The 25,943-nt window shown below is 31.7% G+C and overlaps 2 protein-coding genes across 6 annotated transcripts in view; one reads left to right on the top strand and one right to left on the bottom strand.

The window, feature by feature from the left end:
- Nucleotides 1-233: 233 nt before the first annotated feature.
- On the top strand, nt 234-25,459 carry LOC140043866 (general transcription factor 3C polypeptide 4-like). 2 transcript variants are annotated; one of them, XM_072088446.1, is made up of 17 exons: nt 234-359; nt 676-826; nt 977-1,106; nt 1,474-1,549; nt 2,717-2,843; nt 3,385-3,511; nt 4,172-4,439; nt 4,970-5,099; nt 7,169-7,358; nt 7,620-7,723; nt 12,571-12,812; nt 15,684-15,783; nt 17,383-17,542; nt 18,276-18,325; nt 19,454-19,543; nt 20,823-20,906; nt 25,367-25,459. In XM_072088446.1, exons 1-16 carry the CDS (start codon nt 252-254, stop codon nt 20,888-20,890), a joined length of 2,121 nt encoding a protein of 706 aa, XP_071944547.1. In that variant the 5' UTR covers nt 234-251; the 3' UTR covers nt 20,891-20,906; nt 25,367-25,459. The 2 variants fall into 2 exon arrangements, with proteins under 2 accessions (XP_071944547.1, XP_071944474.1); XM_072088373.1 differs by lacking the exon at nt 25,367-25,459 and having other exon boundaries at nt 20,823-22,092.
- Nucleotides 23,481-25,943, bottom strand: part of LOC140044030 (PDF receptor-like) — an 82,181-nt gene continuing 79,718 nt past the window's right edge. For 2 of the 4 annotated variants that reach the window (XM_072088542.1, XM_072088596.1), the window contains one exon: nt 23,482-25,626. In XM_072088542.1, coding sequence (XP_071944643.1) covers nt 25,504-25,626 — 123 coding nt within the window. In that variant the 3' untranslated portion in view covers nt 23,482-25,503. Of the gene's footprint in view, nt 25,627-25,943 lie in introns of all 4 variants that reach the window. The other 2 variants (XM_072088709.1, XM_072088654.1) reach the window with 2 other exon arrangements.

Genomic DNA, 25,943 nt, shown 5'->3' with positions numbered 1-25,943 from the left:
GATTGTTCCATTTAATTTTGGTGTAAACTAGTCTAAAGTCTGCAATTCTGAATATTTAATTCATTTATTATTTTTATTATCTCTGTTATTCAGTCAAATATCAATATAATTAATACATTAAACTATAAAACTACTTGGCTGATTATAAACATAGATGACTCTACTTTGTACTTTAATATTATTAGGAAAAGGTAATTTTTAAATTAAAATTTGTACACGCCAAAAAATGAATCTTTCCATTGAAATTCAAAATGTCAGCTTCCATAAATATTGCTAGTGCTTTGCATGGATGCAATTCTGTTGCGATTTCTGATGATTTGACGGTTGCCGTTGCATCTGAAAAGACTATAAACATATTTGTATGATATCATTTAATAGTTTGCTTGTAATCATAATTAAATGAGCTCTTTTGTTTATATAATTATGAGTAGGTTTTATTGCGATCTGTATGTAGGCCGGGTAGCGTATGCATATATGCCTACCTAGACAGTACACCAACCTAGCGGCATAGACGTACGTTTGTTGATTCGAGGTTGATTCGCCCCCAATTATTTTTTTGTTATTGACGTAGACCTTTTCTCTGTAATGAACCAGCTAGGGCCTGGCCTACTAATCAATTTAAAGCGCCTTTTCAAGAAGTGCCTGCTTTGTTTGTAATTTGTTTCATTTTTTCAGAGGTTAGTGTGCAAGATTGAAAACACCAGCAACACATTTGTCTGCCAAAAATGTGCAGTAGAGTATGAAGATCACCACTACTACTCTACCAATGGACTGTCTGTAAAGAAAATTTCTGATAAGCTAACCAGCAATTTCAACAAAAACTGTGGTAAACTTTAAAAAAAATATCCCAGTAAATTCTGCAAAAAAATGTATTTAATTTCAAAGCAGCAATTTAATATTTTCAATACTTCTCTGTGCAGATTACACAAATTCTAAGTGCAAGCTTTGAGTAAAATAAAAATCCTTTTTTTACTAGATGGTGGAGCAAGATTTCATATAGACGGCACAATTGGAAAACCCACTGGTGATGCAGCATCAGGTGGTCTCATGCGTTCAGTTCAAAGATCAATATGTTGGTCCCCAAAAGGATGTACAAACACAAATAGGTAATGTTTTAAGTTCAATTTTTAAAGATTTCTCTTTTCTCATCTGATACATGATCATTTTATTTCATTTTTACATTTCTCTTCTATTGTCTGATAGTCTTGATAATTTGTTTTCATTCTGGTTTTTATTTTTACCGAGTTGTATAAATTGACATCAAAAGATTTTGAAATGGTACCCCCTTTCCTGTAAAATCGTTGAATCCGGTCCATTTAACGCAACTCAACGTGACTGGAAAATAGGCTTTAGGCATGATCTTGAGACTTGTCTAGAGAAGAACATTAAAAATAGTGGCGGAGGGTTTATGGCATAATTGACATGGTGATGATTAATTTTATATTTTACAATAATACATTCTTTGTCTTTTAGGTGTATTTTGTCATTTCTAAAGACCGACCATCAACTAAAACTATATGTTGAAACAACATTAGGTAAATGGAAAGAGGTATGGAAATTCCTTGCTTTATTGTCATTCATTTAGGGGTGGCCATGATTATTGCTTTCCCAATGGTGCTTGAGTCTGAAGCTCACTGTACAGCAGTCAAGGAAATATATTTCTGAACTAAAAAAGTTTGAATTATGTCACCTTTGTGCCCACACAATATCCACAGTCTACAGAACTATGATCAGCACATTATAAAATGATCCCTCCTAATGTCCCATCTGAAAGACAAGTCAAGTGTAAAGCATGTTATAGTACAAGCAGACAAGTCTCAAGATCATGCCTAAAGCCTATTTTCCAGTCACGTTAAGTTGCGTTAAATGGACCGGATTCAACGATTTTACAGGAAAGGGGGTAAAAATCCGACGTTAAGAAGTCCGGCTCTTTGAGTAATTTATAGGTCGTTTCAATTGATTTCTGAGCACATAAAAAAATATAATTATTTTGGGTTACTCACTTTTAGGCACTGGGTTATATTCATGCAAATAGATTAGATACTATATTTTCTGATATTTATTCATTATTTTTTTATTTATTCAATATATCATAATCACAGCACAAGGCTGAATTAAAACAATATTACCATGATAATGTACACATCAAAAGGACAAAAATCTAAAAATTTTAAGAAAAATTCAAGAATCTATAAAAAATATACAAAATTGAAAATTTACAAAAGCAGTACAAAAACACGCAAGAAGAAATTGCAATTGACGACCAATAAAACAAGAATAATTTGTCATTAAGGAGTTTGGCAAGAAAGGGTATAGCACTTTTGGCATATCTTTCGGTTCGAGCACGGGGGATGAGAAATTTGTTGGATTTACTAAGGCGCATACTGTGAGAACGAGAATTAATAGGAAACCACTCTTTGAAGAAATTGGAACAGACGCATTGATGTGCAAATTCTTTACATAATTTAATTCTTCTCGTATCAAGCGTCTGAAGATATTACATACGATACGCCATGCGTGTCATAGTCTTACTTTTTATTTCATTTCAACAATTTAATGATTTTGTGATTAAGGGGGACAATCTTCGCCGGTGGCACTTACAATGCCATAACTACCTTCATAATTATACCATCTAATACCACATGTAGGCCAATACAAATATTACTAAATCATATGTCTAAATTACATTCACTCTTCCCTCTTTTCATTTTCCTAGGTGGTTAATGTTTCTTCTATGTTACTTGACTATGCTAAGGACAAAGGTTACAGACTAAGGCCTGATCCTGGTGGAATGAATATCATCGATTTGGCTATAAATAGATTTTCAATGGTATCTATTAATGGTAATCAGATGTATTCTCTTTTTATTATTATATTAACATAAAGTAGAACACTTATTAAGGGAGAAACTTTCAAGACCAAAAAATTTGTGTTCTTAATAGGGGTGGTCCTTTAATGTAGGTGTCTCCTTAATAGGAGTGTCCCTTAAAAAGTCTGTAGGGTTAAAAACATATATTTCCACTCGTTCATTTGACAAATAATCACTTGCATGGTTTTTGTTCAGTAAAACCCTAGGGGACACCTGTAGTGTCCAAACATATGTATTTCCCCTTGTTTATTTCAAAGAATTCTGTCACCCATAATGGGGTGTCGTCTTTAATAGGCGTGTCCCTTGAATAGAGGTGGCCTGTATTGTTGAAACATATATTCCACTCGTTCATTTCACAAATAATCAACCTGGCATTGTTTGTATTCCTCACATAACAGCAGAACCCTATTAAGTCAAAACTTATATTGCAGGTTGTCTCCTGAATAGAGGTGTCCTAACCTAATTACTTAAAATTATGATTTTCAGTGTTATATATTTTTGACTGATACTTCTAGATATGTGTTGGTCTGGTGTGTACAATGAAAGAATCGAAGCAGGAGAGAGAGCCTATACAGTTCTTGTTACTTACACAATAGATGGACTATTGATATTTTGGAAATGCTTACTTCCATTTATATCCAAGTAAGCTACTTAATCATTAAATCTAAAACTTTGTCTACACTAACAAACGTTATGTGACAAAAAATGTGATGTGCCCATATATGGACATGATGATGTCATAATACTACCATATTTGGGCATCAAACTTTTTTGTCAAACTATGTTTTAGTTTGCTATGTATTTATATACTGATTTCATTTCATGACAGTCAGTTCTATCCCAAACCCGTAATGTCACGGTGTGTTGGAGCCACCGTAAAGTAGGGCATATTGCCATTAGAAAAATAAAATTAAGCAAAATTATATGTATTTTATAAGATATGCAATTCTATTGAAAATGTATGTACTGTACATGTTAAGCAGGGTTGAGGCTGTCATCGTGCATGTAAGTTAAAGTTTTATGATAACTGGTCTACCACAATCTGTCATCTCTTGTATTCAAAGAATTAAGTCCTACATCATTGTCATTATGCCTCGACTTAAAGTTCAATGAACTTTACTGTAACCTCCATCCACACATATAAACTTACAGTATGTTAAGTTAACTGTTTGAATTCATTTAAAGAGTGAAAAGTAAACGACAATGTGCAGAAAATTCTTGCTCCTAATTATCCTTCTATTACCTTATAACAGGGAATGGTCTCAATTCATTTCAACTAAGTAATTTTCCTAAATCTTCTAGAGATGATATTAGCCTCATTGGCATTCTAGATGCTGGAATTCCTTCTCCATCTTCTATCAAATGGGAACAGAAATCAAAAAAATTGGAGGATAGCTTACTTGTAGTTGGAACCACTGATGGACGAATACAGATTTTGAAGTTGAACTTTGACCCTACAAAGGAACCAGAATCACAAGTAACTTTAGCAAATCAAGTAACACTTTGGGAAGAAGATTTGATTGAAGTTTCTTTCTTCTGGTGGAGCTTGTTTGACAAAAAAGAAAATGAGGTGATTCTTAATCATATGTGGCACAGCAGTGTTTATTCTTAATTGAGTTTAAATTCTCAATTCCATCTTGTATTAGGGGTGTTCACTAAAAAGGGCGTGGCCATTAGGGGTGTTCACTAAAAAGGGCGTGGCCATTCGGGGTGTTCATTAAAAAGGGCGTGGCCATTGTGTTTAAACATACCGTATATTTGAGCAAGTTGTTTGTTTCATGAAAGTAAATGAAAGTGTCTTTAATAGAAGTGTCCAAAATGAGTAATACTAATATTGAATTTTTTATTCTTAAGAATTAAATGTAGGTCACTATAAGTTACATTATATGTACTGTTCTTCAATTAAAAAGAAATATTGATTTTAAAATAATACAGTATTTTAATTTATGAAAAGTGAATATAAATTCAATGTTCAATTGAAGGAAGAATGATGTCCTTAAGTACATATTGTGTCACTTTCTTTTTATACAATTTCTTGACAGTTCCATTCCAAAGAATCTTTTTTCATTTGGTTAAAAATAGTAATTTTTATTTCTGCAGATGTTCTATAGACTTGTTTGTGCCAAAGGTCAATACATTTTGGTGTTCGATTTAAACTCTGATGAGAATGGCAACCCAAAAGTAATAAGAAAAGGGTACACGCATGCACTACACTCGTCTCAAGTTACTGGTAAGTTTAAAAGTATGTAAAGGATTTAAATGCAATATTGGATTGTAAATTAAACATACTTTATTCTTGGTGCCTAGTCATTTAGAAGAGACATTACGGACTTTACAAAACATGACGGTTAGGGGGAAGACAACAAATATCCTGTGTCGCTAGAGCGTGAAATCATAACAGTCAAAATAGCCGTTTTATTTACCTCCGCCAAGGAGGTATATGTAATCGGTAGCGTGTGTTTGTTTGTCTGTTTGTTACTTGGCAAAAAAGAATTTTGCCAAGTATAGTATTCACTTTGTTTGTATGTATGTTTGTATGTTTGTTTGTTTGTTTGTTAGTTTGTTAGCACGATAGCGCCTACAGTTTTTAAGTTATCGTTCTGAATTTTTGGGTGTCGATAGGTATATATTGTCAGACCATGCCTATTGAAAATCAACAAAATTGGTTTATTAATAACTTCACAAATAACAAAAATGATATTATTTTCAGACCGGCTAGTGTTAAAAGATAGGAGACAATTTTCAAAAGCCGGCGAGCAGTCTTAAAGTAACAAGTGTACTGAAATTGCATTTTCTCGAGAACTACTTGTCCAAAAAACATCATTTTTGTACAAGAGGCAAGAGTTATAAATTGTGATTTTTAATTTTAAAACAAAAGTTGATTCAGTGTACCAGCTTTTTTATACGAGTAGTTTAAAAAAACCTATTTCTTTTCAAATTCACCCGTTTGTTTTTGGCGTTGCTGTTCTATTGTTATTCAAATTAAACTATTGTAAGTTGATAAGTAGTTTTGTTAGCACCAGCGTGTGTCCTTCCTTATTTCATCAGGTATATACTTACAGAACATGCCTATTGATTTTCAGGTAAATTGATATATTACTACATGGGTTAAGGCAGAGGCGCCGCAAATCGGTACAGCTTCAAGACACTCCTCGATCATTATTCTGGTCAATCTTGATTTTAGAAAGGTCATTGTTGCAATGCCGGAGTTGTTTGTATCAAAAAATTATTTAAACACATTATTAACCCCAGCAGGATTTTAACAATGTAAAGCTAATACCTAAAGCAAAAAAAATGTATCTTTCAACATGCTCCGAGTCAGTGGATATATTTTGCCAAGTATTTCACTCAGTTTCTGAGTGCTTTCATTTGTTTGTTTGTTTGTTAGCAGGATTGCTCAAAAAGTAATTACAAGATCTTTACCAAAATGAATATACAGATAGATATGTGGTCAAGGACCATTCCATTATATTTTGGGACCATTTGGGACCACAGTCCCAATTCTGGACCACTTTTTGAGTATACTTTTCAGACCTGCTAGTGTTAAAAGATAGGACAGAATTTTTCAAAAGCCGGTGAGCAGTCTTAAAGTAACAAGTTAACTGAAATTGCATTTTCTCGAGAACTACTTGTCCAAAAAACTTCATTTTTGTACAAGAGGCAAGAGTTATAATTTGTGATTTGTAATTTTAAAACATAACTTGATTTAATGTGCACGTTTGTTGATGCGAGTAGTTTAAAAAACCTATTTCTTTTCAAATTCACTCGTTTGATTTTCGCATTGCTGTTCTATTGTTAGTCAACTGAACCTATTGTTAATTGAAAGGCTTGTTACAAACTCGAATACACATGCTTGTAGTGAAATTAGCCTAAATCGCAAACAGCATTAAGACACACACAAATATTTATAGATATATTTTTTACCGGAGAAATCTTATGTAGGAGAATTTTACAGTAGGCGGAGGTATGCACTCTCGGAGTGGCTTTCTAGTTAGTTATGCAGCCTTACGCAAAGACGATGGCTAGCAGTATCTCTCCCTATTCAAGGGGTACCCCTATTAAGTGGACACTTTTGGGTCCTGAAGGTGTCCTTTATAATATGTGTTCTACCATTCTTTACTCTTGGTGCCTGGTCCTTTGGATCGAACATTCAGCAGTAGAACATGTTGATAGAGAATAATAATAATAAAAAATCGGGCTAGATAGAGGGCATTATGCTAAAAGCCACATTGCGTTTTACATTAAAACAAAAATAAACAACTAGCAATAAGAGATTTATTTTGTTCTTATTATTCACAGGTCTCGGCTCAGATGGAGATGTTATAACTGTTGTTAGTAGGACTATGATGAAACAAAAAATCACTGTCAAAGTTGAAGGGAGTTTGCTCGTTCTTTCTACCACTGTTGCTGAAGCACCCAAAACAAGAAGCAAAATTAGCTATGGCACAGTTTTCTCACCCAATGCTGCCTTCTCTGTCGAGGTCTGCACGTAAGTGTGCCGTTAAAGACTGCGTACGGTTCTTAGTGAGAAATTGTCTGTTAAAAACTTGTTGACTTATTAACTTTGACTAGAACTGTCTTCATTGTGCATATTAAGCTCTATTAAGCTCTTTCTACACTATCAAAGTTTATGTGACAAAATAAGGTGAAAAAAAAAAAAAAAAACATTGTACATGCGCAATTCTTCTCTAAAACATACAATCGTTATTTGTTGTTTTAGTATTATATTTAAATTACTTTTTTTTTCTAGAAATATTAAACGATCTCGGAAGCGGCACAAGAGCGACCTTGTAAAATTTAACTGGGAAATAGAAGCTGAAGAGTTACATCAGCAGCTTTTAAACCCTGACCAAGGTAAATAAGTAAACACAATTTTTGTTTTACCTACCATATTTCAACACTCAATTAAATACAAAATACAGAAATCAAAACTTAAAACTCATACTTTGAAAACTAATATTAAAACAACAACTCCAAGTTACAGGTTAATGGCAGAAGATGTTTTGAGTTAAGGTATACCATATAGAAAAAAATATACATTATAACATATTATGCCAAAAAACCTTTTGTACTTAACATTAAGAATATACTCCTAGATTGGTAAAATTATTCCATTGACTACATAAGTTTAAATTTAAATATTTTAACCACCATTTTAGTTGTTTTTTAGTTCCATTCCAAAATTGTTTATACAGGTATCTACCAAGCTATCTTCTTTGTTTTCAAACTCTTACTCTCTCCACCCTCTATTCACCAGCCTGTGCCTCCTTTGTTTTTATTTCTTTTATTCCAGTCCACTCAGGCAGCGCTTGTCTGTTTAATACTCTCTACTTTGTACTCTCACTTGTTGCTCGAAAGCTCTGCTCATTTTTCTGGCTGTGTTACTTTATCGTTTTGATTTAGTTTTTTGCTTATTATATTGTATATCTCCATTGAGATCCAGCAACTGATACCCACAGCATTGTCATTATTTTCAGTAATTTGCCTTTGAATTTATAAATAAATCAGTTATGAAATGGCAGTGATTGAAGCTTACCAACAAGAGTACTGTAGTTCAGACAATCGATGAATGTGAGAAGTTGTCTACCCAAACTACTCGTTATTCCAATTTGTATTAAAAGCTTTTTGGTAAAGATATGTGATGCAAAATTGACAATGTTCATAATTTTTACAATACTATACCCTTACTCGCAAAACACTTAATAGCAACGATAGTTTAGATATTATGATTCAAACACAGTACATTCTCTCGTTTAGTATAGCTTAAATATACTTCAAATAGAAGTGTGCGCAATGATCTTATAAAAACAATGCAATACAACCTAGTTTACTCATAATTGAATAATGGTAAATTGTGTTTTAGTTACCTTAAATGTTATATCAATTTCAACCGACATTGTTTTTAAGAGTGTTATTTATATTTGTAGGCCAGGTTATACAATGTAATGTTTCTAATGTTCTCCAATGGCTTTTGTTTACAGTACTTCATTGTCTGACATACATTCTTACATTACGTTTTCTTTATAAGTATTTTATGTTTCAGCTATCTCTATCTTCTGTTTTTTTTTATTTCCTTTTATCTGATTTTCTCTAATTTTATTTATTTTTATCTTTGTTAATTTTATGTTTTTATAGTTTATTTTGTATTTTCTGTTTGTATTGTTTGAGGGTCCCTAATGATCAGCTGATGCTGGATGGACCACCCTCATAAAATATTGTTGAAATAAATAAAATGAAATTCCATAGCAGTTCTTTCAATTTATAGCCATTTAAGACAGCTAAACAATAGTGGTAGTATATACCATATTTGAAATATTAACAACATTTGCTAGAAATAGTCAGTCTAAAAGTTATGCTATCACACTATTTTGTCAACAATAAATAACAGGTAATGGTAAGAAACCAACACTCCATTTCCAAACAATCAAAAAACCTATAAAATGTTTTTGATAGTAGTTTAATTTGTTTTATTTTTAATTAAGCTGTAATAATTAGATAATAATAATATAATATACCTGATAATAAATGGGCACGTCAATAATCAAATTGACATAGAATTTGTTGTACTTTTGGTTTAAAAAAAAAGAGAATAATTATTCCTACAAATGATAATTTGATATATGTAATTTTTTTCAATTTTATTTTATAAGGCTGATCCATCTAGCAAAGCAAAAATACAATTTGGCAAGACCTTTAGATACAACAATAAAGAAAAAGAAAATATATATACTGTATATATATCCTGCAGACAGTACTATTTCGATCTTGTTTCGATCTTATTAGATCTCGTCAGTGCAGCTCAGGTTTCTAAATGAAATGTACCGCAGAACTGGCACAAAATATAGGCTTAGCCAGTTATGCAGGGCACCGAAGTTAAGCAATGTTGGGCCCGGTTGCGTTCTGGTTGGGAGACCGTCTAGAAATTGTGGCGGGTGCTGTATATACTGGAGAGTGATGGTGTAATGGTAATATCGGACTAGCATGTGATAGGCATGGGTTCGAGGTTATCTGTACCATACTAATTGCATCCTTAGGCAAGATGCTTTACTCTCATTGCCTCGTCCTTCGGATGGGATGTAAAGCCGTTGGTCCCGTGTACTTAACAGTGCACGTTAAAGAACTTAGTACACTATTCGAAAAGAGTAGGGGATCGTCTCCCGGTGTGCTAATCTGGTAGGCGCTGCACTGCTGGCTGCCGTGGGTCCGTGGAGGGCCTAATCCGAATTTCCTCAGTTTCCAGTTAAGCTTGAGGACAAATATAAATACAAAATACAAATACAATACAAAAATACAAATAGTGTTGCTAATATGCCAATTTAGTATTCACAACAAAAATGCACCATTTCGAACTGAAGAGTGCTCTACAAAACAACATAGTATATATGTATATAGCAGAAAGTAGAGGAGCGTAATATCCTGTACTGTATATATATATATATATATATAAATCCATAGGCAAATTACTAAAAAAAAATATGACAATGCTGTGGGTATCAGTGGCTGAATCTCAATGAAGATACAAAATAGAACTAGATTTAATTCGTCACTATGACGAATTATAGGTTATATGCATTGATTTAAATAAAGATAATTGATTTTTAAAAGATATATTGATTGATTGATTTTCTCAGAATCTTTAATTATTTATAATATATGATAGGACCTTGCTAACGCGAACACCATAGCCGGTATCACAATCCGATCAAAGATCCCTCTGCGTATAATGTCATAAACCGCATTTGTTGTTACATAATAATAAAGACATAAAGTAACTTTTTATCTAGATTTCATTATAAATCATGTGTATAATATATACACTAAGAAATAAATTTGAACAATACGGATAATAAAAAAAAATCTTATTTCGTTTCCCAAGGTGAGACTCGAACTCGGTACCTTGAATGCCATTGACACGAGCACAGACCATCGAGCCATACACAACTGACTAAAAGTTGGAGAAAAATTCCTCCATGTATTTACTATGCAGTAACCACTTTGGTGCAGATAGATTAATACATACCGCAATAAATTATAATGTTTTACTATGATGACATCTTTAAAAATTTAAAAAAATGATGCACTGTCAAACTATATACTTTTAACTTTAATATATGAACTTCTTAAGGAAGAAAGTTAACGTTAAGTTTGTTATTTTGGCCTAAGAAAATGTTATAATTTGTTTGATTGTCGAAATTAATTTTGTTAAATTTAATATGCCATTAATGATGACTTAATCAACTTTTGTTCTTCTAATTTCATAATAAATCATACATATGATACATACACTTCAAGAAAATTAAATAAAAAATAGGTGTTCCCGAGCATTCTAACGATATATATTAATTTTAAAATTTAGCATATTTTCACCATTTTGTTAACTTACACGTGCGTAGCCCGTCACTTTTGACGTGCTCGTATAACGCTGTTTCGCGTTGAAAAGTGAATAAAATATGATGATATTATTAAAGAAAGGTTATACAACAGTAATCGGACACAAACAGTGCGCATTAACGTTTGACGCGCAGTGCGCGTGCAAAAATCTGCGCACTCATGGCAATTTTTTAAACGCTTAAAATTGCCTGAAACGTACTCTAATTTCATCGAAAATAAATTCTGACAATTTTCAACATTTTAAGCGCGCGTACGCATGCGTTATATGCGCTACGCACGTAATTGTATTGCCATATGATGAAATGTGACCTGAAATTTATGAGTACCAAATTTTGTTTAAAAGTGATTCATGTTTGTGAAGATATGATTACAAACGTGATTTCGTTAAATCGCGCGTAGACCGCGTAATTTTTGATTGCGCATCGTGAAAACATAACCACATCGATTCCTGGCCATAAGGAATATACTCTGAAAAATTGACTTAGATAGATGAAACTGATGCCAAGATAATTCACGGACAAATAGTGCTAAGGAAAGAATAAATAAATAAATAAATAAATAAATAAATAAATAAATAAATAAATAAAGATTTTGACAGAATCAAGAGGTTATATGCATATCATGCATATAACCTAATAAAGCAAAAAGCTAAATCAAAATGATAAAGTAAAACAGCCAGAAAAATAAGCAGAGCTTTCCGGCATTACTAGCCCTTCATCAGTGCAGATAAGAGTACTTGGAAAAAGTATTTAGGAAGAAAAGCACTGCCTGAGTGGACTGAAATAAAAAAAAATAAAAAAAATAGGCTGGTGAGAGAGTAAGAGTAGAAAACAATGAAGATAGCTTGGTAGATATAAACAATTTAGGAATGGAACTAATTAATATATATAATTGATTGAAAATGTTCATCTGGGTTGAAGATACGTTATTTTCAAATTCTATTTTGACAAACCAAAATTAGTAACTGACAGTTCCAGCGCTCATTGTTCGCCTAACAATAGGATCATAGACAGGGCAGAAGATGGAAACACCAGACGCATCAAGGGGACAATATGGATCAGGCAGACGAAGAGGAGAGAAAACCATGAACCGAGACAAAGGCGCCCATTTCCTGAGTCACGTATACGACCCTATTGTTACTAGGTGAACGCCACCTAACGGTGAGCATTTTGCTTAACAATATAGTCGTCACTCTGAAGAAAGTACTCGTGAAATGAGCACTAAAAGTGTCATTCAGGTCAGTTACTAATTTTGGTTTGTCAAAATAGAATTTAAAAATAATAATATATATGGTTTATATTTTGCCCTAGGTGAGGATATTGCAAACAAGTTGGAGTATCTAGAGTTATTTCGTCAATCTGTTGCTACTGCTGTTGATGATGAGGAGGTTGATCAGTTATCTATTCCAAAACCTGATGCAAAGAGCAAAGGCCATAATAAATATTTGAACCAGTTGAATCTCTTCAACTGCAAATTGAAAGCAATATGCGAAAGAAAGCGCCCTCATGGTCTAGAAGAAGACCACAATCGTCAGCAAACCATTACAAATATGGTGAGAAATTTTAATAAATTACAAAATATTTTCTAAATGATTTAGTTTATATGGCCTTTGTCAGTGCCTGTCAAACAATGTCATTATTACCTCTCACTAAAAATGGTGTGACATGAAACTGTCAATAGTTACAATATGCACAACTTTTTAGAACTTTATTACACTTTAAAAAAAATTTAATTAAACCTCATTTTAGAATTAATTATTAATTTATTCCATACTAACTTTTTCTTAAAATAATTGATTATTAAAAGCAATTCATTCCTTCCTATATAAACTTTTACAATTTTGTTGGAATTAGTCCAAAATTATAAACATTTTTAAATTTGTCGAATGATTACTATATCAAAGTACAGATCCCATAACATTTGGAATGCATAAAGTATGTTCACACCATTATATTTGTGACTGTTTATACACATTTGTCTACTTTTATTTTAAAGAGATTATTAAACATCATTTACTAAACAATTTGTGTTTAGAATAAATCTCAAAAGCACTATAAATATTTTTTGTATATATTATTATTATTTTGTTTTAGCTTTTTTGCTTATTATCTATCTCCATTGAGATCTGCCACTGATACCCACAGCAGTATCCTTTTTTCAGTAATTTGCCTTTGGATTTATATAGCAATATAATTTTTTCGAAATTGCCATTGTGCTTAATTTTTTATGAGTTGGGCAATTCTCTTGAGCTAATACAATTACTACTAATGGTTTCTCATTAATTTAAATTATATTGTAATCAATCATGTTTTTTTATTCTATGAATAATATGTTTTAAATCTAGAAAATCAAGATAATTTACTTTATGAAATTGAAATGAATAATTTGTTGTTGAAAAATAGAATACTCCAACTGAAACTTAGATATTATTGTACTGATAATACCAGTCTAGGTTATAGACAGCATTTCGACCTAATATTGGTAAAAAGATAAATATTTTGGCACATATAGCATTTCATACGTATAGTACTTGAGGTATAATAAAGTTTCAGACAAAAAGTCAGTCGCTGACAATAAAAGTTGAATTAAACTTGCACATTTTTAATTGGATGTTCACACTAACCGTCAAACTTATGGTGTGATTTGATGCTCCTTGTGTATTTTTTTTCAGTGTGTACCGGCCTTTAAGGAGACCGACTTATCCCATTGGAAAATATTTTCTAAATTATTTAGTTTATATGGCCGTTGTCAGTGCCTGTCAAACAATGTCGTTATTATCTCTCACTAAAAATGGTGTGACCTGAAACTGTCAATAGTTACAATATGCACAACTTTTTAAAACTTTTATTACACTTTTTTTTAAATTTAATTAAACCTTTTTTAGAATTAATTATTAATTTATTCCATACTAATTTTATGCTAATTTAATTTAAACTTTTTCTTAAAATAATTGATTATTACAAGCAATTCATTCCTTCCTATATAAAGTTTTACAATTTTGTTGGAATTAGTCCAAAATTATAAACATTTTTAAATTTGTGGAATGATTACTTTATCAAAGTACAGATCCCATAAAATTTGGAATGCATAAAGTATGTTCACACCATTATATTTATGACTGTTTATACACATTTATCTACTTTTTAGGAGAATATTTAACATCATTTACTAAACAATTTGTGTTTAGAATAAATCTCAAAAGCACTATAAATATTTTTTGTATATATTATTATTATTTTGTTTTAGCTTTTTTGCTTATTATTCATCTCCATTGGGATCCTGCCACTGATACCCACAGCAGTATCCTTTTTTCAATAATTTGCCTTTGGATTTATATAGCACACCATTTTTAGTGAGAGGTAATAATGACATTGTTTGACAGGCACTGACAACGGCCATTTAAACTAAATAATTTAGAAAATATTTTCCAATGGGATACTTTTTCCATGCTTTTTTATATATATATTTTATAACACTTATTGTTTTAATAAAGTTTATTATAATACATGTTAAACTTTATTTGTAGTGGCCATCTTATTTGCCCTTATGACATTGGCATCACATGTTACAATAGTTTATCAGTAATATTATAGTACCAAAGTGAAGTATTTAAGTGCCACTTCAGTATTATGGATGTAGAGTAATTGATTCAATACTGATGATTTGAAATTTTTTTTTTGAAGATTAGCATTGGTAATTTAAATAATCCACTTTACAATAATTCATTCGATTTCAGTTGATCTCATTTATATGCTAGTGTGTTTGTATAGTAAACCCAAATGTACAATCTATATTGTAACACTTTTCCCAGAATGCATCGTGTGTGTACATTACAAATCGTGTTTTCCATCAACCAATTTCAGTAATGTCTAAAATGATTAATTCCCCTAAGTCTGTACTCAAATAATTCTTCAACAATTTGAATGAGTTTTACATAATTGGTTATGGATGCCCCAATTTAGAAATTCCAACAAATATTTAAAATTCATAAGCATCAATTTAAAAGAATTGGCGGTGACAGTACAGATTTGCTGATCTGTATCAGTGCTTTATATTTTGATTCCTTTTTTATCAATGAAATGGAAAATAACGCTCCTAACCGGACTCTGAAAAGCAGAAACTCTTCTAAAACCATTTTTTCCAAAAATGGTCCTAAATCTTTTTAGATTTTAAAAACACATTCAAAATACCATATACATGTTGTTGGTTTATTACTATATTTAAATTATTTAATTTATTAAGTAATAAATTAAAAGTCAATTTAATGATTTAAATTGTATTACTAATTGTTAAAACTTGTTGATAAAATTGATGAATTGTTATTACAAAATCAGGCCAGCCAAAGAATGTCTGATATTGGGAGAATTGTATTTCATCCCCATCATTTTAAATAATGATCACTTCCTTTTATTTGTGTTGACAGGAAGCAGAGGCAGACAAGATAACTGAAACCCTCTTAGCCGAGCACTTAATGGCTTCCCTTAGGCTCTGGGAAGTCTCACAACAATCTTTCACAGAAACAGGTAAAAACTATGGCATATTTATGGTTTAAAGTAGTAGTAATAGAATTACTGAAAAATGCATTAACCCTTTTTTTAACATGACTACTGAATTGAAAAATTTCTTAATATGTTTTAGTGCGTACTATTCCACGCCATGTGACCATCAATCATCCAATCAAATGACAATAACTTATTTAGGTTTTGTATAAAATCATCTATTAAATACAGGACCAAACAAAGTATCCTGAATAGAGGCATTTTGGCCATAATATTAAAACATTCCTCATTCGTTTTATTGGAAAGTACTGTCCCTAAATACTGTATGTGTCCGAATGAAGGGGTTCTAGTGTACTAAGAAGCATGGTCGTTATACTAGAACAGCAATTTGACCAATCAGAACGCAGTAATGGATGATAGGTTAAAGGTTGAATATTATTTTTTAAACCACCTTTTTATTTGTAAGAAAAAGATGTAGGTCGCCATACTATCTGGATTATATTAAGGCAAGCTTTTTAAATCATTTGAAATTATGATTTTGGAGTTATAAATTGGCTGTAATATTAAATCATAATATATGTCAAACAATATTGATTCTCACTTCATCATTATCATATACATTATAAATTATATTTTAATCCACAAGTGTAGATTCTACTTTGCGAATGATGGATCTCTCTGATCTCTGTCAAGAGTCTGTCACTACTTGAACGTATTTGCCTTTGTTTTTCAATTTGTTTTCTACTCGTCTATCCATTCTTAATTCTTTTTTTTTTCAGTTTTTTTAAATAAATTATTATTATTATAAAGATCTGTATAAACTACTAAACTTTATTAATGTGTCAAAAATGTGATGTATATGTAATGTATGTATGTATGCGACATTTATAGCACTATTTCATGAAGGTCAGAGTGCTGTGTACTTTGATGTTACACCTTTTCAACAACATTCTTCTCCCCTAAGGGTCACATCGTGTCATCGGCAGCCAACTACGGCGCCATATATAGACATATGATGTCTTTCTTTCCTAGGAGTATAGGCCATTTATTATACGTAGGCAATTGGCCCAAATACAAAAAATAAAATAAACAAGTGCGTTAAATAAAGCTTTCTCTTTTTATAAGCAAAGTAAATGAACTTAGCAAGGTTAGAATAAATATTTTCTTTTTTACTTAAATTACATTATTATATAAAGGACATAACAAAATGAAACTTGTTTTCAACTAAATTATTGTTACAAACTTTACAAATTCTTTCCTCTTTTAGTGTTCTAGTCCACCGTCATGTCACTACCATATTTGTGCATATCACTACCATATTTGGACACATCACACTTTTTTTTGTCAAACTAGTTTGATAGTGTAGACAGAGCTTAAGTAACACCATATGGACGTCAGGACAGATGTTTTTAAAAGTTATATTATGCAATGCAGCATGGAAGGATTTTGTTTAAATTAACCATGGTAGGACAGAAATCTACAATACATGGTCTACAAAGCCAAGATTATAGAAAAGGTTACTTTAGCCCTATTATTTGCTGCAGGAAAAATTAGACTAATGTTTAAATGTACATTAACATTCATGTTTTTTTGGTAATTTTTTGGTTTGGTGCGTTTTTTCAGAAATATCCACAGTTTACGTCGCCCTCAACTGGCTGTCAAGTTGCAACGCACTTTGCGATGGTGAAGAGAAGATGTTAGTAAACAATATTTACGACTCGTTGAAGAAGACGAACCCAAATATTACACATAGGGAATCCTGTTGTTTGTGTCAAAATGATATCCTTTTCGATTATTTTAAGTGATAAAGGATAATGATCTGATGATGATAATGGTTATGACAATGATAACAAAAATGTGAATGGGTAAGATTATGATGATGAAAAGTAGTGAAAGAGGATTTTATCTTATTTACACTCAACAGCGAGAATTCTCTATTTACAGGATGGATACATATTGATGTGATGATGATAGAGATAATTAAATTGATAATATGTATGATTATTGAAGATGATGATAGTAAAGAATATGATATGAGAATAATTGGGAAGATGATTAGTATGATAATGCATATTGAATAAAATGTTGATAATAATGAGAAAATAATTTGTCAGATTACAGTGGTGTTGATTTTAGTAATATGATATGACTAATGATGATGATGATAATGAATATGATGGAATATGATATGAGAATAATTGGCAAAATGTTTATTATGACAATGCATATTGAAGAAAATGTCAGAAAAAAATGTTGATGATTTTAGTAATATGATATGACAAGATGATGATACGGTGATAAGACAAATTGACACTGATTGATACTGATGAACTTGATATGGTAAGTAATGCTTCTGCTGTTAGTTTAATCACAAAAATAAATAGGAATATGATATATGTGCTCGCTGAAATATTATGTACAATACTTTATACTTCTATTGATTTTTGACAAAGATTTTTGAAATTTATTTTATATAATCAATAATGTATCATTTTTCTTAATGTGAATTCACATATTCCATTTACTAATATATATGAAGATGAATGCAAAAACAAACACAACTGGAGTAAGTATGCAAATATTATTTGTTTAATTAATATATGTACAGTACTATGATTGATTACTGCAGTACATTGTTGTAGTAAACTTTATGAAGATGTATTGATTTATAATCTGATGGAATGACATAATGTTTTAAATAAATGCTAATTTCAGTAACGATCATAAATCATAATTTGTAAATATTTTTAAATGCTTTAATGGGAAAATGTCTTCCAAGAAATGTTTATTGTCGAAAGATGATTTATGTATGTACAGGAAATGTGCTAGATATTTCATTTCTGAGAAATTATTACACATAAACATAAGTATTAAACTGATAATTTTGTTAAAACACAATTGAATATTGTATTCAAGTTTTAAAGATGTATTGTCCCCCTGAAAAAATAATTCTTAAAACATTTTTGACTGAATATACCATTTTCATGTCACATAAAAGTTATCCACTTTGACTAAAAATTGGATCAAAACAAAAAATTATTTAACTGAAAAAATGTAATCTAAAGCCAAAAATAGTCCAATTGGCTGCCAGCCAATGAGTTTTTGGTTGAATGAAACCATTTATTTTGTTATTTTATAGGTAAAAACATTATTTTTAAATTTAGTTTTCCTATGGAAGTGATTAAATTGATTAAAACTACAAAGTAACCTATTAAATTTATCTTAATTTTTCATGTTTTTAAGGGACAATACATCTTTAATCAAATGCGTACATGGACGATATTTAGATTTTAGATTCACTAGTTAGTTGACTATGATAAATAATAGATTCATATTTATATACAGTAATTAATTCATATTTATTTATATTGCGCTTTTATATAATAACCGTCACCAAGTTGAAACTGTTGTCAATGTGTCTGTCCACAACAACGGAGGCTGAGGAGGAAACTGTGGTAAACCCTACAATGAAGTGCACACAAGCCAGATTTGCACACTAGACCTCCATTTTTAAAACGTTGTACCAGAAATGTAGTCAAGGAGAGCCTTATAAAATCTGCCGATTTGGCTTATGGTTCGGGGCGCCCCTACCTAACTGCTTTGACTTTAATTTCTTTGTCAACAACAATTTGTGTTAGCATTTTCTGAAACAAAAATAGTTATTAGTTTTGGTTGTTTTTTTTGTTAAATATAGGACGATGTAGTCAATCATTACAGTTGTGTCAAAGGTCACAGACGAATTACTGTGATATTTGCGGTGCCATTGCAATAAAGCCGAAAGCAGGTACATATCCAATGGATAACATTTGAATTTGTTGCATATCCTCTTTAAGTGTTTGGTATTATGAAATGAGATTTATTTTGAAAATATTGCTTTAATTTGGATCACGATTGAGTTGTACAAACAAAAATGGAAAAGTAACAAATCCACTGTAAGAACAAAAATAACACATTGATATTTCAGTTTGGGGGTGTGTAAGGGGGGTTGGTGTCGGGTGGATTGGTGGTGGAGTGCCAGGTGGGCATGGTGGTAGGGTGTCAGGTGAGTTGGTGGTAGGGTGTGAGGTGAGTTGGTGGTAGGGTGTCAGGTGAGTTGGTTGGTGGGGTGTCAGGTGGATTGGTGGTAGGGTATCAGGTGGATTGGTGGTAAGGTGTCAGGTGGATTGGTGGTAGGGTATCAGGTGGATTGGTTGTAGGGTGTCAGGTGGTAGGGTGCCAGGTGGATTGGTGATGTGCTAGGTGGATTGGTTGTAGGGTTTCAGGTGGATTGGTGGTAGGGTATCAGGTGGATTGGTTGTAGGGTGTCAGGTGGATTGGTAGTGGAGTGTCAGGTGGATTGGTGGTAGGGTATCAGGTGGATTGGTGGTAGGGTGTCAGGTGGATTGGTGGTAGGTTGTCAGGTGGATTGGTGGTAGGGTTTCAGGTGGATTGGTGGTAGGGTATCAGGTGGATTGGTGGTGGGGTATCAGGTGGATTAGGTGTAGGGTATCAGGTGGATTGGTGGTAGGGTACCAGGTGGATTAGTGGTAGGGTACCAGGTGGATTGGTGGTAGGGTATCAAGGTGGAGTGGTTGTAGGGTGTCACATGGATTGGTGGTAGGGTTTCAGGTGGATTAGTGGTAGGGTATCAGGTGGATTGGTGGTAGGGTGCCAGGTGGATTGGTGGTAGGGTATCAGGTGGATTGGTTATAGGGTGTCAGATGGATTGGTTGTAGGGTAACAGGTGGATTAGGTGTAGGGTATCAGGTGGATTGGTGGTAGGGTGTCCGGTGGATTGGTGGTAGGGTGTCCGGTGGATTGGTGGTAGGGTGTCAGGTGGATTGGTGGTAGGATGTCAGGTGGATTAGTGGTAGGGTATCATGTGGATTGGTGGTAGGGTATCAGGTGGATTAGTGGTAGGGTATCAGGTGCTTTGGTGGTAGGGTGTCAGGTGGATTGGTGGTAGGGTATCAGATGAGATGAGGTAGTGATGGTACAGGGTTTGGTTTTTAATGGAACAGAAGTTAGGTGGAACAGTGTTTCTTCTAGAGGAAAAGTAATTGTTCTTTATATTTTCTCCTTAGATGACTGGTCTAAAATGTTTTTAAAGACAAACTGTATCAACTGTGGTGGGCAAATGATTCCATGGTGACATTGCCATATAATTGGCAAGTATATATCTCTGTTTGTTAGTAGGTTATACATACTGTATATTCACCTACACAGAAATTGCATCAGAGCTTTGGATGAATGTCAACACCTATCCTGCCATTTACTACCATCTATGTACTTCTACTTTTCACATTGAAGATTAAATTTTAATGCTTAGTTACCAGCATGTATTTTAGATACATTTTGTTTAAAAAAGTATTCACAACAAAATTGAAATGCTCTTAAAATATTCAAATACATACTTTCACAAGCTACAAGAAATTGTGAAACACACATTTTTTTCGAGAAATAGCCAAATTTCGACCCTTTTATTACTTAACTATACTATAAATTACATGCACAGACTCACATGTTACCTCAACAAATTTTCGAAAAATCAAAAAAAAAATCATAATTGCCATGTGCAGAATGTGTTCTGAGCAATTGCAGAATGTGTTCTGAGCATGCGCAGAATCAAATGTTCTATGCATGTTACATCAATAATAATTTTAATGATATTTTGTCAATTTAAAAAAAAAAAAACCTGTACATGAACATTTTCGAAAATAGCCGCATTTTGACCCTTTTATTATTTGACATAACTAGTTACTATGACTCTATAAGATGATAACACAATATATGCACACATATGGCAATATTATCGAATAATTATTGAATTTTCAAAAGTGGATATTTTAGCAATTTTTCGAAAATTTCTCTGTACTATAGTACAGGAACATTTTTGAAAAATAGCAAATTTTCGACCCTTTTGTTTTTGACATAACTAGTTACTATGGCCCTATAAGATGATGATAACACAATATATGCACACATATGGCAATATTATCGCATAATTATTGAATTTTAAAAAGTGGATATTTTGGCCATTTTTATAAATTTTGTCCAAAAATGGCCAAATTTCGACCTTTTTATTTTTCGATATAACTGGTTACTATAGCATAATTGACATGCGCAGAACCCATTATTCGACTCTGCGCATGTTTATTATGCTTATAGCAACCATTTATGTCTAAAAATTATTTTCGACCATTTTATTTTTCGATATAACTGGTTACTATAGCATAATTGACATGCGCAGAACCCATTATTCGACTCTGCGCATGTTTATTATGCTATAGTAACCATTTATGTCTAAAAATAATTTTCGACCATTTTATTTTTTGACATAACTGGTTACTATAGCATAATTGACATGCGCAGAATCCATTATTCGACTCTGCTCATGTTTATTATGCTATAGTAACCATTTATGTCTAAAAATAAAAGGGTCGAAAATTGGTAATTTTTCGAAAATTTCCCTGTACTAGTACAGGGATTTTTTCCAAAAATGTCCAAATTTCGACCTTTTTATTTTTTGATATAACTGGTTACTATAGCATAATTGACATGCGCAGAATCCATTATTCAACTCTGCGCATGTTTATTATGCTATAGTAACCATTTATGTTTAAAAATAATTTTCGGCCATTTTATTTTTTGACATAACTGGTTACTATAGCTTAATTGACATGCGCACAACCCATTATTAGACTCTGCGCATGTTTATTATGCTATAGTAACCAATTATGTCTAAAAATAAAAGGGTCGAAAATTGGTCATTTTTGGAAAATTTCCCTGTACTATAGTACAGGGATTTTTTCCAAAAATGGTCAAATTTCGACCTTTTTATTTTTCGATATAACTGGTTACTATAGCATAATTGACATGCGCAGAACCCATTATTTGACTCTGCGCATGTTTATTATGCTATAGTAACCATTTATGTCTAAAAATAATTTTTGACCATTTTATTTTTTGACATAACTGGTTACTATAGCATAATTGACATGCGCAGAATCCATTATTCGACTCTGCGCATGTTTATTATGCTATAGTAACCATTTATGTCTAAAAATAAAAGGGTCGAAAATTGGTCATTTTTTGAAAATTTCCCTGTACAGGGATTTTTTCCAAAAATGGTCAAATTTCGACCTTTTTATTTTTCGATATAACTGGTTACTATAGCATAATTGACATGCGCAGAACCCATTATTTGACTCTGCGTATGTTTATTATGCTATAGTAACCATTTATGTCTAAAAATAAAATGGTCGAAGATTGGTCATTTTTCGAAAATTTTCCCTGTACTATAGTACAGGAATTTTTACCAAAAATTGCCAAATTTCGACCATTTTATTTTTTGACATAACTGGTTACTATAGCATAATTGACATGCGCAGAACCCATTATTCGACTCTGCGCATTTTTATTATGCTATATTAACCATTTATATCTGAAAATAATTTTCGACCAATTTATTTTTTGACATAATTGGTTACTATAGCATAATTGAAATGCGCAAAACCCATTATTCGACTCTGCGCATGTTTATTATGCTATAGTAACCATTTATGTCTAAAAATAAAAGGGTCGAAAATTTGTCATTTTTCGAAAATTTCCCTGTAATATAGTACAGGAAAATTTCTAAAAATAGCCAATTTTCGACCCTTTTATTTTTAACATAAGTATTTACTATGGCCCTATAAGATGATGATAACAAAATATATGCACACATATGGCAATATTATCGCATAATTATTGAATTTTTAGAAAATTTCCCTGTATTATAGTACAGGAAAATATTTGAAAAATATCCAATTTTCGACCCTTTTATTTTTGACGTAACTAGTTACTATGGCCCTATAAGATGATAATAACACAATATATGCACACATATGGCAATATTATCGCATAATTATTGAATTTTAAAAGGTGGATATTTTTGGGCCATCTTTCGAAAATTTCCCTGTACAGGAAATTTTTCGAAAAATAGCCAATTTTCGACCCTTTTGGTTTTGCAATATTATCGCATAATTATTGAATTTTAAAAAGATGACATTTTGGCCATTTATCGAAAAAAATCCCTGTACTAATAGTACAGGAAAATTGTTGAAAAATGGCCACTAATTGCAACCATTTCAGTTGAACAGGCATATATCTTTGGAACTCTATTTATCTGGTCTGTAAATCAAAATTCCTAGTTAATAGTTTATCTGGTTCATGACAAACAGTTAAACAAATGATTGTAATATAATTTATACCAAATTGTCTCCATGGTACAGAATCATAATGTATTTTTTAAGTTTAATATAACTTATAAGACTACACAAAGCACCATTCAGTTACGTATTAAAATATGTATATCTTAAAACTAGTCAGGCATAACCGAATTCACACAAGTAATAAATAATACTACTGAACATTGATTGAATTTGGTAATGCATTAGTAGGCTTACTTCACTTCATGCTACAGTGTAGTAGGCCTATACTGTATAATAAACCATCAAATGAATATAACATGTTGTATCCACGAAATGGTGGTCTATAATTTAAAGCAACGCTTTATAGTAATAAAAATAACAATAAATTTATTCTAAAGACCGATTTTATAAATTCGGTCATCTGGCATAGGAAATTAATTATTTTAAGCTGAATAATACAGACAGCCTAAACCAAGATAGACTAAAGGATAGATACATTTAATGAAATAATTTAGCACAGTGTACAAATAATGAATGTTTATGAATGGAATTAGTAAGAAGATGGTTTATTCAACTCGGCTCTGCCTCGTTGAATAGACCAGCCCATCTTCATTATTTCTTTTCAACTCATTATTTCTTATTTAATCGCAACAATGGAACTATTATTACTATACCTGAAATGTAAACGTCTCGAATACTCTCTACAATATATAAACAAAAACACAATCGTTTTACTTTTTATAGAAAATCGCTCAAACGTGTTCGGCAATATCAATATCAAATGTCTAACATCTAATAGCCAACTGGAGAATTGATGAGTTGTTTTATTACTATTTTGTGCACTTGAAGATACTGAGGTCCAACTATTTTTGTGTACATTCTGTATCATTTACACGATTAAAATACCACAATATAAATCAAGATTTGTCTATTATACGAGCACAACATTCGATCTGAGAACATTAACAATAGCTTTTTACAATAATATATTTAAATGTACATTAAAAGTTTCTGTTAAAAACATATCTACATTTTGTTACATAGTTACGAAACATTCGTTATTTAAGTTAAAATACTTCATAATTACTCTGTCGCGACAACATACTTTGATGCACAATAATCTGTTCATAACTTCGCAATTCTAAGAATATTATATCATAATAATATAAATAGCAGTACCAAACTGTAACCCGTTACATTAAAAAATTATATGCTTTCGTATCGAACATTACGACTTTACCGTTTTGAGCGTAGCATTTCTACGATTTTATACACATGTTTAAAAACGTCCAATGTTCTAAAGTTTCAAGTAGTGTTCATATTTATTGTCCCAACTGTCGACGCATAAATAGTAAGAAGCTTTATCGTCATTTATTCTCAGTTTCTGGAAGCAAATCACGTAACGTTTTTCATAATAATTTCCTTTCGTTTTCCAGAAAGCAAGATAAGGTAATGAGAATTGTTAAAACGTTTGGAAGCAGGCAAGCTAACTTACACGTGGATATTTACAAGCGGCTATTTACACGGGGCTATTTACATGGGGATATTTACACGTGTATATATACACGTAACATTACACGTGACCATTTAATTTAGTTTCTTTATCGTGGTTATCAACGTGAAGTTGTGGTGCACAGGGCGTTGTTTCATCAATTTTGTCTAGCTCGTCATCATCCTTTATTGTCGCCATCCGGACCTATAACATTAAAAGTAATAATCAAAATAATAATAATTATATGGATAAATAAGAATAATTATTCATAAGATTATACTGTTGATGAATATTCGAATTCATTATAAAATGAAATAGCCTCTTAAATTAAAACCGGTTAATTGATCAGGATGATGATATTAACATCTGTGTTGATTGTATTGAAAATATTCATAACAAGATTGTGGAAAAGTTGATGTCGATGACGCTACAATGACGGTGATGATTATTGTTATAGTAATGATGTAATGATAATGATGATGAATTCACTATGAAAGAAAACAATATAAAATATTTCCAAA

The sequence above is a fragment of the Antedon mediterranea genome, chromosome 1 (genome assembly GCF_964355755.1).
Source record: "Antedon mediterranea chromosome 1, ecAntMedi1.1, whole genome shotgun sequence".
NCBI lineage: Eukaryota > Metazoa > Echinodermata > Crinoidea > Comatulida > Antedonidae > Antedon > Antedon mediterranea.
Note: the sequence above shows the minus strand (reverse complement) of the source record. Positions and strands in the feature narration are given on the sequence as shown.